At 36.9% G+C, this 17881-nt stretch overlaps 1 protein-coding gene across 2 annotated transcripts in view; it reads right to left on the bottom strand.

The window, feature by feature from the left end:
- ATF7IP (activating transcription factor 7 interacting protein) overlaps positions 1–17881 on the bottom strand; it is a 127650-nt gene that overhangs the window by 22139 nt on the left and 87630 nt on the right. For both annotated transcript variants that reach the window (XM_060024327.1, XM_060024328.1), the window contains exons 7-9: positions 6502–6575; positions 5863–5951; positions 2976–3614 (exon numbers count right to left, since the gene is read on the bottom strand). In XM_060024327.1, the coding sequence (XP_059880310.1) occupies positions 2976–3614; positions 5863–5951; positions 6502–6575 (802 nt within the window). The remainder of the gene's footprint in view (positions 1–2975; positions 3615–5862; positions 5952–6501; positions 6576–17881) is intronic.

The following is a 17881-nucleotide window of genomic DNA, read 5'->3' as shown; positions in this document are numbered from 1 at the left end:
GGGAGAGGCCACAACAGTGAGAGGCCCGCGTACCGCAAAAAAAAAAAAAAAAAATTGTACCTCAAATTCTTTCTGTCATATGGGAAACATCTCTATCTTTTTATGTTGAAAAGATACTGTCACTTTTTACCAACACTGCATTTTTACCAGAATAATAAAAAGGTTTTACAGGAGTGCCAATTAGTAGTATACCCCAGTAGGTGCTGGATAATGGTATGAAAATGAATGCAATGCAAGACCTTTAAATCATTTTTACAACACCATCTCTCATTCAGATCACTCCAAGAGCCTCCTAACTCGTCTCCCTAACTCTGTTTTTCCCCCTCTAATCCATTCCCCTCACTGCAGCCAGGGTTCATGGATGTCACACTCCTTCCTCTCTGTAAAAATCCTTTAAAACCTTATTTCCCACCATCTTTTGATTCACTCCATTCTCATACCATCCCAGATCTCCCATATCCTCTCACAGAAACCGTCATATCTTTACACTCATCACATTGATAATTAATTATTTATTTAATATCCAAGTTCCGTATTTGATTATGAGCTTGGTTAGAATAGGGACTATTTTGTACATTTCTGTGTATCTGCAGGATTTTAGAACAATACAAGCATTTGATATTTTATGAATAAATGATATAAGCTATAATTTGGTCTCTAAATTTCCAAGTAGTCCTTAGAACAATTTTTACTTTACATTTTACAAAAAATATTGACTTACTCTATGGGGATATATGTATATAAAATACATACAAATGCATGTCTAGTTATACAGTATATGTTCTCATTAAGTAAATAAAACCTACATAAGCATAGGATTTAAAACTAATTACTTTAACACATTAGGGATGTATTAAAGTTTGGTTCAACCTTCATATTTAGCCAAAATTTGCTATTTGGCTTCAGCTTAGGCTTTGGCGAGCCTCAACAGCTAAATGCCTACTTTAATGCCATTTATGGCGCCCCTAAAATTATGCATGATCAAAGAACATATCATCTCATAGGATCTCATTCTAATTAACATTATGAACAACATAAAAACAAAGCTTATCATTAACATTTTTGGTTAATATCTAATAATTTACTTTCAAAAGTAGGTAAGCATTCTAAATAGAACTCAAAATGAAGATCTCCTTAATATAATTTATGTATTAAAGTACATATAAATGTGTTAAATATATGTTAAAATATAAAATTTTAAGTGTAAGTATAAATGTATATTATCACAAAAGCAGAGTGATGTTCTAATTAATAATAACGGGGAAAACTATTAATTTTATATACAAAAATAATCAAGGACAGTCAAGTAATTAAATAAATACAAAACAGACTAACACTCATTACAACTAATAAAGCGCACTAAGCTAGATAACTTTGGGAAAAACATACCTTTTGTGCCAACAGATGTTCATACAATGTTAACAGGATAATGAAACTGAATTACAATTCTGATACTGTAGAAGTATTTAGGGTACTTGCATTCATAACATTAAACAAAATAATCTTTTAAGTTATTTATTTCTTTTCAGGCCATGGTCTTTCAGGGAAAGTTCTATATTTAAGAATATATCTTATCTTGCGACCATGAATTAGAAACAATGTCAACTAGGCTCAAAATTTCATAAAGAAGAAAAACTCCAGAATCTCATAAAAGAATGTCCAAGATAATCATCTCCCACCTGACATATTAAAAAACAGTAATGACTGGAAGAAAAATAAATTAGAGAAATATGAAGTAACCCCCCAAAATCTTGCTCATCACTGACCTCAATTAAAAGTAAGCATCTTTAGCATATAAGGATGTGATAGCAGATAATGCTAAAAAAATATGGTCACTGTACCACGCAAATATTTAATTTTAAATACTAATAATTCTATTTGAAATTTCAGATTTACTCTTATATCCCAGATGTTAATTGTATGAGGATGATATTCAGGTTCAGTCCAATATTAATTTTTAGCTGCCATTCATTTACTCTCTCAATAACTCTATGAAACACCATCACTATCTTATGAGAAAATATAGTCAGAGGGCAAGTACACTACTGAAGACTACATGAGAACTTAAAAGAAACAAGGCTTGTATATCTCACTTGTAAGAGTAATTTTGTACTTTATAATCTGTTTCTTATATTCCATGGTCACTTCCTACATCAGTAAGACAGATACTATTGGCAATTTCATTATATACATGATGCCTAGGCTCTCTTTCCTGTCTTTCCAAAAGCAGTGGGGATAAATGTGAAATCAGAAAAAAAGAATAAGCAAGTTCAAGAATGCATAAAAAATGTATGCTTTCGAAGAACAAGGAAGACATAGAGTTTTACAGATTTTAAAAACAGGAGCAATCAAGTTCTCCTTTTTGCAACACTTCGAAGTATATATACATATGCAAACATAATCATATGTCATAACGGAAAAATATATAAAAGAGAAAACAAAAAGCAAGCAAACATTCTGTAGTAAATTAAAGAGGGAAGACCTAGTTTTAAACCTCTCAAATTTGCAAGATATGAGTGATTGCACAGAGGATTTTTCCAAATGGGTAGGGAAGATATGTGGTTTTTATTTTCTTCTTATTAGCATATATTATGTCAATTAGATCCTTTAAAATATACTTGCTCTATTCAGATATATCTGAAAAATGTATTAGAAAAGTAATTCATAATGCTTGCTACAAAGCCTAAATTAAAGATTCGCACAGATTAGGAAAACCAGTAAAAGATAAATTACAAATGCTAACTTCTCACTCAAAATAAACTCTCTCTCAAATCCCACTGTAACAACATCATTTCTCTTAGGTAACAAAAAACTTACTAAAAATAATCTCCGTGAAAATTCTATTTACTCTGCTCTTCCAGTAATGGTAGTCACTTACACACACAAACACACACACACACACTCACACATGTTCAATTACCTATAGACTATTAACATGCTTGCATTTCTATTATTAAACCTCCATATTGACTTACCAATTCTTGTGGTGGCCATGCTGCTCTGTTCTGCAGGAGATGAAGTACTAAAAGCAGAAATTGGAATTTTCATCTGTATAGGGCCTCGATTATTTGATGGACTATAGAGTCCTGATGGGCCTACTGTGGGTAAAGAAGTCCTTGTGGCTTGTACAATAGAGTGCGCTGTTGGAACAGCCTGTACAGCAAGTGTTGTTCCTAATGGTGCAGCACCGGCAGGAGAATTCCTTTGAATACTAGGACTGGGCACAGAAGGAACGTTGTTTGGTTTAGTGGGGTTTGGCAAGGATGGCAAAGATACTGGATTTTTGGTTAGACCACTCATTGTAGGTGGGCTTTGTACAGAAATGAATTCAACGTTGCCAGATGGTTGATTGGTCACTAAAGTCCCTGGATGGCTCTGTAGGAGCTGAGGTTGGGAAGATACAGCAACAGGTACATGCAAAATCACTGGTAAAGACTGTAAAGAGATTGTAGGTTGGGGATTTCCACTAGGCACCTGAGTAGAAGCAACTACTGTAGCTGTGTTGGGTGCAGGAAGAACTGACGTTGCTGTCAGAGAACCCGACGTCACTGGAGGCTGCAATTTAGGTTGACTACTGACAACTGTTGGAGGAGTGACAAGATTGGTTGAAGATACTATAAAAAGAAAAAAGAAGTCTCAGTTTAAATAGCTATCTTTATCAGCTAAGATAATATAATACAAATTTGATGTATTGCAGTATATACACGCAAGTCTCTCATAATTAAATTTTTAATTCAAGATTTAAATCCTTGAACTCTTAGATTATCTGTAGAAGCATTTTTGCATCTGTATTTGGTACATTATGAAAATAGCACATGTTTTATGATTAAGGCAGAGGACTGCTATCTCTGTATAAAAGGAGTCTCTGAAAATTATTATACTTAGTTCAGAGTAACTAGTTGGAAAAACAACTAAAAAACACTGAAAACTAGGTAAAATTGTATAGACAATTTTGAAAGTACATTAAATATATTATAAATGCCTTAGAACACTGGCAATACATAAACTCAAATAGAAAATCTAGAAAGAGTACCATTAATGAATAACAGGTAAACCTGGTGATGGTATTTTGTCATTTGGACAATGTGAAACCTCTATCTGTGGATCAAAAATTTTACTGGATTCCCTGGGGAGGAACTGGTGAGGAGAGGCTGTCTCTATTAACACTCTATTGACATTATGTGATATGGAAAATAGCGCGGTGAAGATGGGAGATGAATTAAGGAGTAGATAACAAAGAGCAGAGAAAATCAAAATGCTTGTCACTGTAGTTTTACAGTCATTTTAGTTCAACCATTTGTGTTTATTCTCATTTGAACAGGTTTAAAATCAATGACCAAGTTTCTTCTCAATGATTTGTAGTCTTTCCAAAATCATAGGCACGCTAGAGCAGCAATTCTCAAGGTGCAGTCTAGGGAGACACCTGGGGATTACTGAGACCCTTTCAGGAAGTTTGAAATGTCCAAACAATTTCCATAACAATAAGAAAACATTATTTGACTTTTTTACTGTGTAGATATTTACAATGATGGAGCAAAAGCAATGGTGAGTAAAACTTTTGATGTCTCAGTATAAAAATCAAGGTAGTCGTACCAAACCATCACTGCACTCCTTAACACCACATGTGCACAGTAAAAGCCAAACAAAATCAGTTTCATTTAAGAATGTTCATTATGGGGCTTCCCTGGTGGCACAGTGGTTGAGAGTCCGCCTGCCGATGCAGGGGACACGGGTTCATGCCCCGGTCCGGGAAGATCCCACATGCCGCGGAGCGGCTGGGCTCGTGAGCCATGGCCGCTGAGCCTGCGCGTCCGGAGCCTGTGCTCCGCAACGGGAGAGGCCACAACAGTGAGAGGCCCGCGTACCACAAAAAAAAAGAAAAAAAAAAAAATTAGAACTTTGGAAAATACGTCTACCTGCCACTGAGGGCATGACAGCTTCCCAAATCTTTAAAGACTTGTCTGAGAAGAACTGATAGTGAAATAAATAAATACGATTTTTAAAAAAAATTTATTAATGAAATGTGTCAACATTTGGAACACTCAGAAAACTCAGTGAATATTTTCCAAATGATCAATGATATTAGTAAAAGATCCATCCAAGTACAAGACAGACAAATGAATTTTAATGAAAAATTTAGAAAAGTTTATTGGTGTGGTTTCTGATTCCACTTTGCAACTAACCTGTAAGAAACTACTACTTGCTGTATCAAAGAAGAATATCCACAACTCACTAAAAGGGCTAGGCCTTTTCCAACTACATATTGGTATGAGGCTGAATTTTCTTCACATATTTCAACTATAACAACAAATTGCAACAGATTGAATGCAGATGCAGATATGAGAATCCAAGTATCTTCAGCCATCTTAATGTTTTAAGTGAGGTATAAAAGAGATTTATAAAAATTTAACACAATAACACTCTTTTTGCTAATTTTTTTAAAGCTTGGAAAAGAGCTACTTTTCATCAAAACATGTTACTTATGGTTCATAATATAGGTTTGTAATCATTTTAAAGTGAATAAATAAACATTAAAAAAATTTATGTTTTAATTTTCACCATAGTAAATATCAATTAGTATACCCACATAAACAAAGCTCTTTGGATTCTTAATAATTTTTAAGATTATAATAAGGGGATGTGAAGACCCAAAGGTTTGAGAACCACTAGAGTAGAGATCTGAATTTCTGTATTTTCATGCATATCTGCGATCCTGATTTTTAAATAAACTTTGTGCTTAGCACTCAGTTTTACATAACTGTGCTCAGTTTCTTAGTCCATTTCAACCTCAAAAGAACGTAAGAAAAGAGAACCAAAACCTTTAATTCCTAAGAAAATGTATTTCAGTGTTAAGAATATTACCTGTATTCACAGGGGTTTGAAAGGATGGCGGTGTGCTCTCGCTTATATTTCTTTTGGACTCCAACATCTGTCTCACTGTGTTTGCATTTCTATGAAATATATATACACACAAATGGTCACTCGATATGCCATTCTAGGGAATATCTATTTATGTATAGAGAAAGCAGTGGCCCCTTGGAAAAAAGGGTGGCTAGACTTGGATATTAAAGCATTAAACTGAGAGTGAAGGCAGTGAAGCAAAGCTGGCGCAAAGACTTCGGAATGCTGAGGTCTACAGCATTAGGGGAGAGTCTTCCTTCTATATTCTATGTCTTCAATACTTGAACCTGAGAACCAAATGTAGGTCCGAATATCTGCACACATTAGATTTTATCACCCCTGACGAAAGCATTTCTCAATTACTTAATACTATTTAACACAAGTGGTTAAAGAAAGCCTTATAATAAATTAGCAAAATCAATATCCATAGGTGAACAGTTACAACAAAGCAAAAAGGAAGCAAATATACTTAACCCACTGCACCAAACACTTACCTCTACATAAATACACAGAATCACGTTCCAAGATTTTCTGCAAAGAAAACCAGAACCTTGTTCTCTTAATTAAAAACTTGATAAATAGACTGTTTACAATTCTCACCTGTAGGGCACACTGTTATTGCTGCCGCCATCAACTACAGACTTTCCTGGTGATACAGGTGGGTTTGGTGGATTCTAGGGGAGAAAAATACCAAGGTAAAATAAAACCCAGTTCACAAGGGATCTTTTAAAATAAGACCTTTAAATGCCTTGTCAATATGTTATCTGTTATTTCTCTAATATAGTGGAAAATCTTACTGAGAAAAAAATTTAAATCTTGGCATTGCCACTTGTTAAACCCCTTACACAAATTACTTAGTCTAAGATGACACAACTGCTTATCATATGAAAAGTGAATAGAATAATTCTTAAACCTCAGTTTTTGATATGACTAAATAAAATAGAGAATATGAAAGTAGCTTATATGTTCTAACGGTTCAGTAAACATTAATATGAATCTAAAGAATAATTAGACACTCATTCAATAAATATCTAGTGAATGCCTCCTATATATCAGGCAGATCAGGCACGATTACAGGCAGAAACTCAACAAACAAGGTAAGTATTTATTTTTCCCCAGAAGTAATTGATTGCCAATTAAGTGGTATCCTAGGTCACAAATCAAAATTATTTTTACAATTTTTGCTTAAAAAATAAATACTTGCCACTATGTGACTTACAATTTCATAAAAAGATGTCCCAATTCTAAACTTCAGAACAAACTAATTTAACCCTTTTCGGCTCCCCAAAACAGGGAATATAGAAAGAGAATTCTAATATTTATATGCTAATCACCATTATTTGGGCCTCCATCATTAATGACACTATCATCATTTATTTCTTAAATTGAGAAAAATAAATAACTCCACTCAAGAGTTAATTAAGTATAATAATACATATAATACTAAACAAAAGGTGGTAAGTGCTTAGGATCACATCAAGCAGATGCCACTAATCACTCTTCTCAACAACAAATATATCTTGCTGCTTGTTATAGGATAAAAGGATGATTTTAACCAAACAGTATAGTGTTGTACTAGTTATCTGTGTAGAGGAGACAAAAGATAAAGAATTAAGATAAACTCTTCTAACCTGGCTGTGGATGCAAAAACATTTGAAATAAATAGAAAAGCAAATGAAAGTAACACTGTAGTATTACTCGAAAAAGTTTAAAAATTTTAGGGGAAAGAAATGCATCTTCTAACAAGTCTTTGAGTAATTAGTACACTCAAAATAGTTAAAATGAAGGTAAACAACATTGCAGGGAAAACAAAAAAGGAGCAGTATACGCATAATAAATAAGTATAACAGGGCTTAGAGTCATCAGAGGGAAGACCTTAAACACTACAGTGCGGTGACATCAGCAAGACGGCAGAACTGGAAATCCTATGCCCTCCTTACCTCATGAGGACAATGATTTAGCAATATAAGAACAAATTTCACTGGTAAGAAGTCCAGAAACCTGTTGAGAGATTATAGAACCCCAAGTGAAAGCAAGCCCCAGGAGACATATGGTAGTGGGTAGGAAAGTCGGCTGCCCCTACCCACCATGCTCCATCCCCTTCCTCGCACAGTGTGGTGCAATCAAGAAAGACTTCCCAACAACTGTCCTCTCCTTTGGGAAGGAAAGAGAAGAGTGGAATTTGCAGGCAATATTCTGGCTTTTTGGGGGTACTGATAAGGCACTGGCTTCCGTCTCACCTGACTTGGATAAAGCAGCACAAGCTGGACGTCTGGGGACTAGATGAGAACAAACTTGAACCCCTTGGCTTGGTACCAAACCAGAAAAATTGCAGTAACACAGACAGAAAACAGCGGTAACTCCAGTCATGGCTTGCTAAAGCAGCATAAGACTGTAATATGGAAAGTAGATACCAGGTGAGGGATGGGAAGTTCCCAAGTAGAAAGAGATAAACCTCTTCAGATGAAAGATACATGCACAAGCTCCAAGAAAATGCATCTTTAAAAATAGGTTTGAGAGGACACCAGAGTATCTACCCAGACTGACTAGTAAAGGTCTTCATCTGTATACAGATATTCCAAAAAGATGGGGAGGTTATTTTTTCAAATGCCCTAATTTCAACAAAAGAGAACCAGACATACAAAAAAACAGGGAAATATGGATCAATCAAAGAAATAAAATTCCAGAAACTGAAGAAACAGATCTATGAACTACCCAACTGAGAATTCAAAATGACTAACATTAAGATGCTCAATGAGATAAGAAAGGACAGAAAATGAAATGAAATCAGGAAAACAATGCAAGAAGAAAAAGAAACTTTATAATAGAACCAATAGAAATTCTGAAGCTGAAGAGCACAATAACTGAATCGAAACCTTTAAGAGAGGGGATCAAAACCAGACTGTAGGGCTTCCCTGGTGGCACAGTGGTTGAGAGTCCGCCTGCCGATGCAGGGAACACGGGTTCGTTCCCCAGTCCGGGAAGATCCCACATGCCGCGGAGCGGCTGGGCCCGTGAGCCATGGCCGCTGAGCCTGCGCATCCGGAGCCTGTGCTCTGCAACGGGAGAGGCCACAACAATGAGAGGCCCACATACCGCAAAACAAAACAAAACAAAAAAAAGACTATCAAACTATCAGCAAACCTGAAGACAAGTCACTTGAAATTATTGAGTTAGACCACCAAATAGAAAAAAGAACGAAAAATGTAAAGACAGACTAAGGGATTTATTAGACACCATCAAATGGACCAATATACAAATTTGGGAGACCAAGAATGAGAAGAAAGAAAGTGGGCAGAAAGCCTACTTAAATAATGGCCAGAAACTTCCCAAATTTGAGGGAAAAAACTGACAAATTCAAGAAGGTGAAAAACTTCCAACTGGAATTAACTCAGAGACCTACACTAAGAAACATTATAGTCAAGCTGTCAAAAGTCACAAAGATTTTAAAAGTAGCAAGAGAAAAACGACCCATCACATTTAAGGCAGCTCCCATAAGATTATCAATGGTTTTCTCAGCACAAACCTAGCAGGCCACAAGGGAGTGGAATGACATACTCAAAGTGCTGAAAGAAAAAAACTGCCAAGCAAGAATACCATAACCAGCAAAACTATCATTCAAAAATGAAGGCAAAATTAAGATTGTCCCAGTAAATAAAAACCTGATGGCATTCATCACCACTAAATCCACCATACCAGAAACGCTAAAAGGAGTCCTTAGGTAGAAATGAAAGGACACTTGGAGGATTCCGGGAAGATGGCGGAAGAGTAAGACGCGGAGATCACCTTCCTCGCCACAGATGCACCAGAAATACATCTACACGTGGAACAACTCCTACTATCCATACCCCCTTTCCGGGGAGCCTGTGCAGCCCGCCACTGCCAGGGTCCCGGGATCCAGGGTCAACTCCTCCGGGAGAACACACGGGCCTCAGGCGGATGCAATGTCAAGCCGGCCTCTGCTGCCGCACGCTCACCCGGCATCCGTACCCCTCCCTCCCCCCGGCCTGAGTGAGCCACAGCCCCCGAATCAGCGGCTCCTTTAACCCCGTCCTGTCGGAGTGAAGAACAGACGCCCTCTGGCGACCTACATGCAGAGGCGGGGCCAAATCCAAAGCTGAGCCCCTGGGAGCTGGGAGAACAAAGAAGAGAAAGGGAAATCTCTCCCAGCAGCTTCAGGAGCAGCGGATTAAAGTTCCACAATCAGCTTGATGTACCTGCATCTGTGGAATAACTGAATAGACAACCAATCATCCCAAATTAAGGAGGTGGACTTTGAGAGCAAGATTTATGATTTTTTCCCCTTTTCCTCTTTTTGTGAGTGTGTATGCTTCTGTGTGAGATTTTGTCTGTATAGCTTTGCTTCCACCATTTGTCCTAGGGTTCTATCCATCCGTTTTTTTTGTTTGTTTTTTTAATTTTTTTCTCTTAATAATTAGTTTTTTATTTTAATAACTTTATTATATTTTATCTTACTTTATTTTATTTTACTTTATCTCCATTCTTTTTTTCTTCCTTCCCTCCTTTCTTCCTTCCTTCCTCCCTCCCTCGCTCCCTGCATTTTTTCTTTCTTTCTTTCTTTCTCTCTTTCTACTTTTACTAATTCTTTCTTTCTACTTTTTCTCCCTTTTATTCTGAGGCGTGTGGATGAAAGGCTCTTGGTGCTGCAGCCAGGAGTCAGTGCTGTGCCTCTGAGGTGGGAGAGACAACTTCAGGACACTGGTCCACAAGAGACCTCCCAGCTCCACATAATAGCGAACGGTGAAAATCTCCCAGAGATCTCCATCTCAACACCAGCACCCAGCTTCACTCAATGACCAGCAAGCTACAGTGCTGGACATCATATGCCAAACAACTAGCAAGACAGGAATACAACCCCACCCATTAGCAGAGAGGCTGCCTAAAATCATAATAAGTCCACAGACACCCCAAAGCACACCACCAACGTAGACCTTCCCACCAGAAAGACAAGATCCAGCCTCATCCAGCACAACACAGGCACTAGTCCCCTCCACCAGGAAGCCTACACAACCCATTGAACCAACCTTAGCCACTAGGGACAGACACCAAAAACAACGGGAACTACGATCCTGCAGCCTGCAAAAAGGAGACCCCAAACACAGTAAGATAAGCAAAATGAGAAGACAGAAAAACACACAGCAGATGAAGGAGCAACATAAAAACCCACCAGACCTAACAAATGAAGAGGAAATAGGCAGTCTACCTGAAAAAGAATTCAGAATAATGATAGTAAAGATGATCCAAAATCTTGGAAATAGAATAGACAAAATGCAAGAAACATTTAACAAGGACCTAGAAGAATTAAAGATGAAACAAACAACAATGAACAACACAATAAATGAAATGAAAAATACTCTAGATGGGATCAATAGCAGAATAACTGAGGCAGAAGAACGGGTAAGTGACCTGGAAGATAAAATAGTGGAAATAACTACTGCAGAGCAGAATAAAGAAAAAAGAATGAAAAGAACTGAGGACAGTCTCGGAGACCTCTGGGACAACATCAAACGCACGAACATTTGAATTATAGAGGTTCCAGAAGAAGAAGAGAAAAAGAAAGGGACTGAGAAAATATTTGAAGAGATTATAGTTGAAAACTTCCCTAATATGGGAAAGGAAATAGTTAGTCAAGTCCAGGAAGCACAGAGAGTCCCATACAGGATAAATCCAAGGAGAAACACGCCAAGACACATATTAATCAAACTGCCAAAAATTAAATACAAAGAAAACATATTAAAAGCAGCAAGGGAAAAACAAAAAATAACACACAAGGGAATCCCCATAAGGTTAACAGCTGACCTTTCAGCAGAAACTCTGCAAGCTAGAAGGGACTGGGCAGGACATATTTAAAGTGATGAAAGGGAAAAACCTGCAACCAAGATTACTCTACCCAGCAAGGATCTCATTCAGATTTGATGGAGAAATTAAAACCTTTACAGACAAGCAAAAGCTGAGAGAGTTCAGCACCACTAAACCAGCTTTACAACAACTGCTAAAGGAACTTCTCTAGGCAAGAAACACAAGAGAAGGAAAAGACCTACAATAACGAACCCAAAACAATTAAGAAAGTGGAAATGAGAACATACAGATCGATAATTACCTTAAATATAAATGGACTAAATGCTCCCACCAAAAGACACAGATTGGCTGAATGGATACAAAAACAAGACCCATATATTTGCTGTCTACAAGAGACCCACTTCAGACCTAGAGACACATACAGACTGAAAGTGAGGGGATGGAAAAAGATATTTCATGCAAATGGAAACCAAAAGAAAGCTGGAGTAGCAATTCTCATATCAGACAAAATAGACTTTAAAATAAAGACTATTAGAAGAGACAAAGAAGGACACAACATAATGATCAAGGGATTGATCCAAGAAGAAGATATAACAATTCTAAATATTTATGCACCCATCTTAGGAGCTCCTCAATACATAAGGCAAATACTAACAGCCATAAAAGGGGAAATCGACAGCAACACATTCATAGTAGGGGACTTCAACACCCCACTTTCACCAATGGACAGATCATCCAAAATGAAAATAAATAAGGAGACACAAGCTTTAAATGATACATTAAACAAGATGGACTTAATTGATATTTATAGGACATTCCATCCAAACACAACAGAATACACATTTTTCTCAAGTCCTCATGGAACATTCTCCAGGATAGATCATATCTTGGGTCACAAATCAAGCATTGGTAAATTTAAGAAAATAAATTGTATCAAGTATCTTTTCCAACCACAATGCTATGAGACTAGATATCAATTACAGGAAAAGATCTGTAAAAAATACAAACACATGGAGGCTAAACAATACAGTACTTAATAACGACGTGATCACTGAAGAAATCAAAGAGGAAATCAAAAAATACCTAGAAACAAATGACAATGGAGACACGACGACCCAAAATCTATGGGATGCAGCAAAAGCAGTTCTAAGAGGGAAGTTTATAGCAATACAATCCTACCTTACGAAACAGGAAACATCTCGAATAAACAACCTAACCTTGCACCTAAAGCAATTAGAGAAAGAAGAACAAAAAAACCCCAAAGTTAGCAGAAGGAAAGAAATCATAAAAACCAGATCAGAAATAAATGAAAAAGAAATGAAGGAAATGATAGCAAAGATCAATAAAACTAAAAGCTGGTTCTTTGAGAAGATAAACAAAATTGATAAACCATTAGCCAGACTCATCAAGAAAAAAAGGGGGAAGACTCAAATCAATAGAATTAGAAATGAAAAAGGAGAAGTAACAACTGACACTGCAGAAATACAAAAGATCATGAGAGATTACTACAAGCAACTCTATGCCAATAAAATGGACAACCTGGAAGAAATGGACAAATTCTTAGAAATGCACAACCTGCCAAGACTGAATCAGGAAGAAATAGAAAATATGAACAGACCAATCACAAGCACTGAAATTGAAACTGTGATTAAAAATCTTCCAACAAACAAAAGCCCAGGACCAGATGGCTTCACAGGCGAATTCTATCAAACATTTAGAGAAGAGCTAACACCTATCTTTCTCAAACTCTTCCAAAATATAGCAGAGGGAGGAACACTCCCAAACTCATTCTACGAGGCCACCATCACCTTGATACCAAAACCAGACAAGGATGTCACAAAGAAAGAAAACTACAGGCCAATATCACTGATGAACATAGATGCAAAAGTTCTCAACAAAATACTAGCAAAAAGAATCCAACAGCACATTAAACGGATCATACACCATGATCAAGTGGGGTTTATTCCAGGAATGCAAGGATTCTTCAATATACGCAAATTAATCGTGATACACCATATTAGCAAATTGAAGGAGAAAAACCATATTATCATCTCTATAGATGCAGAGAAAGCTTTCGACAAAATTCAACACCCATTTATGATAAAAACCCTGAAGAAAGTAGGCATTGAGGAAACTTTCCTCAACATAATGAAAGCCATATACAACAAACCCACAGCCAACATCGTCCTCAATGGTGAAAAACTGAAAGCATTTCCACTAAGATCAGGAACAAGACAAGGTTGCCCACTCTCACCACTCTTATTCAACATAGTTTTGGAAGTTTTAGCGACAGCAATCAGAGAAGAAAAGGAATCCAAATTGGAAAAGAAAAAGTAAAGCTGTCACTGTTTGCAGATGACATGATACTATACATAGAGAATCCTAAAGATGCTACCAGAAAACTACTAGAGCTAATCAATGAATTTGGTAAAGTAGCAGGATACAAAATTAATGCACAGAAATCTCTGGCATTCCTATACACTAATGATGAAAAATCTGACAGTGTACTCAAGAAAACACTCCCATTTACCATTGCAACAAAAAGAATAAAATATCTAGGAATAAACCTAGCTAAGGAGACAAAAGACCTGTATGCAGAAAATTATAAGACACTGATGAAAGAAATTAAAGATGATACAAATAGATGGAGAGATATACCATGTTCTTGGATTGGAAGAATCAACATTGTGAAAATGACTCTACTACCCAAAGCAATCTACAGATTCAATGCAATCCCTATCAAACTACCAATGGCATTTTTCAGAGAACTAGAACAAAAACTTTCACAATTTATATGGAAACACAAAAGACCCCGAATAGCCAAAGCAATCTTGAGAATGAAAAATGGAGCTGGAGGAATCAGGCTCCCTGACTTCAGACTATACTACAAAGCTATAGTAATCAAAACAGTATGGTACTGGCACAAAAACAGAAACATAGATCAATGGAACAGGATAGAAAGACCAGAGATAAACCCATGCACATATGGTCACCTTATCTTTGACAAAGGAGGCAGGAATGTACAGTGGAGAAAGGACGGCCTCTTCAATAAGTAGTGCTGGGAAAACTGGACATGTACATGTAAAAGTATGAGATTAGATCACTCCCTAACACCATACACAAAAATAAGCTCAAAATGGATTAAAGACCTAAATGTAAGACCAGAAACTATCAAACTCTTAGAGGAAAACATAGGCAGAACACTCTATGACATAAATCACAGCGAGATTCTTTTTGACCTGCCTCCTAGAGAAATGGAAATAAAAACAAAAATAAACAAATGGGACCTAATGAAACTTTAAAGCTTTTGCACAGCAAAGGAAACCATAAACAAGACCAGAAGACAACCCTCAGAATGGGAGAAAATATTTGCAAATGAAGCAACTGACAAAGGATTAATCTCCAAAATTTATAAGCAGCTCATGCAGCTCAATAACAAAAAACCAAACAACCCAATCCAAAAATGGGCAGAAGACCTAAGTAGACATTTCTCCAAAGAAGATATACAGACTGCCAACAAACACATGAAAGAATGCTCAACATCATTAATCAGTAGAGAAATGCAAATCAAAACTACAATGAGATATCATCTCACACCAGTCAGAATGGCCATCATCAAAAAATCTAGAAACAATAAATGCTGGAGAGGGTGTGGAGAAAAGGGAACCCTCTTGCACTGCTGGTGTGAATGTAAATTGATACAGCCAATGTGGAGAACAGTATGGAGGTTCCTTAAAAAAACTACAAATAGAACTACCATATGACCGAGTAATCCCATTACTGAGCATATACCCTGAGAAAACCATAATTCAAAAAGAGTCATGTACCACAATGTTCATTGCAGCTCTATTTACAATAGCCCGGAGATGGAAACAACCTAAGTGTCCATCATCGGATAAATGGATAAAGAAGATGTGGCACATATGTACAATGGAATATTACTCAGCCATAAAAAGAAACGAAATTGAGCTATTTGTAATGAGGTGGATAGACCTAGAGTCTGTCATACAGAGTGAAGTAAGTCAGAAAGAGAAAGACAAATACCGTATGCTAACACATATGTATGGAATTTAAGAAAAAAAATGTTATGAAGAACCTAGGGGTAAGGCAGGAACAAAGACACAAACCTACTAGAGAATGGACTTGAGGATATGGGGAGGGGGAAGGGTAAGCTGTGACAAGGAGAGAGAGAGGCCTGGACATATATACACTACCAAATGTAAGGTAGATAGCTAGTGGGAAGCAGCTGCATAGCACAGCGAGATCAGTTCGGTGCTTTGTGACCGCCTGGAGAGGTGGGATGGGGAGGGTGGGAGGGAGGGAGACGCAAGAGGGAGGAGATGTGGGAACGTGTGTGTATGTGTGGCTGATTCACTTTGTTGTACGGCAGAGGCTAGCACACCATTGTGAAGCAATTATACTCCAATAAAGATGTAAAAAGAAAAAAAAATGGAATGGAAGATGGCACAGGTGACATAATAATACAGAAACCTAAAAGAATATATGTGATCTATTAGAATTAATAAGTGAATTTAGCAAAAGCATTGAGATACCAAAACAAATTGTATTTTTACATATCATTCAAAAAGAATTTGAAAATGAAACTTTTTAACATGACATTATTTTTAAATGATACTTATACCCAGAAAATGAATACAAAGAAATAAATGTAATCAAAGATGTTCAAAACTCAATATAGAAAGCAAAAAAGCATTACTGAGAAAAACTAAAGATGTAGAGAGAAATTTCCTAATTAAGTAATGAAAGACTCAGTGTTGCAAAGATGTCAATTTTCCTCCATATTGACCTATAGATCTCATACAATCCCATTCAAAGTTCTCCTGAAATTTTTTAATGGAAAATGACAAGGTGATTCTAAAATTGATATGAAAATTCAAGGGCTCTACAATAGTCACAGCAATCCTGAAGAACAATGACATTGGTAGAGTGATGGGAAAGTATGATCTTTACATTAAGTATTTCTTGGGTGAATGAGACATCCATATTTTAAAATATGAATCTTAATCTCTATCACATAGGATACACACACACACACACACACACACACACACACACACACGTTAATTCCAGATAGATTAGATCCAAATGTGGAAGGTAAAAATATAAGGTGCCTAGATGATAGCATAAGACATATCTTTATAACCTTTCTTAAACAGAACACAAAGAGTAATAAGCATTGAAGGAAAGATCATAAAGACTACATTGTTCTGTTCATCAAAAGACAACTTTAGGAGTGAAAAGTAGAAGATGTTTGCAAGCCATATATTAGACAAAGGACTTATATTTCAAATATATAAAGCACCACTGTAAATCAATAAGAAAAAACAGCAACCAGTTTTATTTTTTTGTATCTTTGTTGGAGTGTGGTTGCTTTGCAGTGTTGTGTTGGTTTCTGCTGTGCGGCAAAGTGAGTCAGGTATGCGTATGCATTTGTCCCCATGTCCCCTCCCTCTCGCATCTCCCTCCCACCCTCCCCGTCCCACCCCTCTAGGTCATCGCGGAGCATCAAGCCAATCTCCCTGTGCTATAGCTTCCCACTAGCCATCCATTTTACATTCAGCAACCAGTTTTAAATAACTGACAAAAGGCATAAAAGAGGACATCCAAATAACTGATAAACTTACGAAATACTGTTGAGCCCTACGTCAAGGACACCCTGTATCAAGGACACAGGACAAAAATTCCAGAATTAACCAAGCCCCCACTGCAACTGTTGCCATGGGCTCTCCTAATCTAAACCAGAGAGCCCCCCGACTCCGTATTAAGCAAAATAATCACCATGTAGTAACCTCAGAGCATCCTGACAAGAATGACCTAATGCCATCTTGCCAGCAGGAATTTTCTTTGTCCTGAGGCTATAAGTGGGCTACTAGCTCACAAAGGGGATCGGCTCTCCCCGGTCTGTCAGGAACTCGGCCCGCTGTATTTGCACACCCCTCACTAACTCTGCTCTTTGTTCTCAAGAAACTCACTCTTTTCTAAAATACTTCGTTTCTGGAAATTCTTCTTCCAACCCACACTCAGACCATGATAAATACTATTCAACATCATTAGTGATTAGGAAAATTCACTTTAAAACCACAGTGGTATATCATTACACACCATTATATTGGCTATTTTGTTGTTGCTGTTCCAAAAC

Source organism: Delphinus delphis, chromosome 11 (genome assembly GCF_949987515.2).
Source record: "Delphinus delphis chromosome 11, mDelDel1.2, whole genome shotgun sequence".
Taxonomy (NCBI): domain Eukaryota; kingdom Metazoa; phylum Chordata; class Mammalia; order Artiodactyla; family Delphinidae; genus Delphinus; species Delphinus delphis.
Note: the sequence above shows the minus strand (reverse complement) of the source record. Positions and strands in the feature narration are given on the sequence as shown.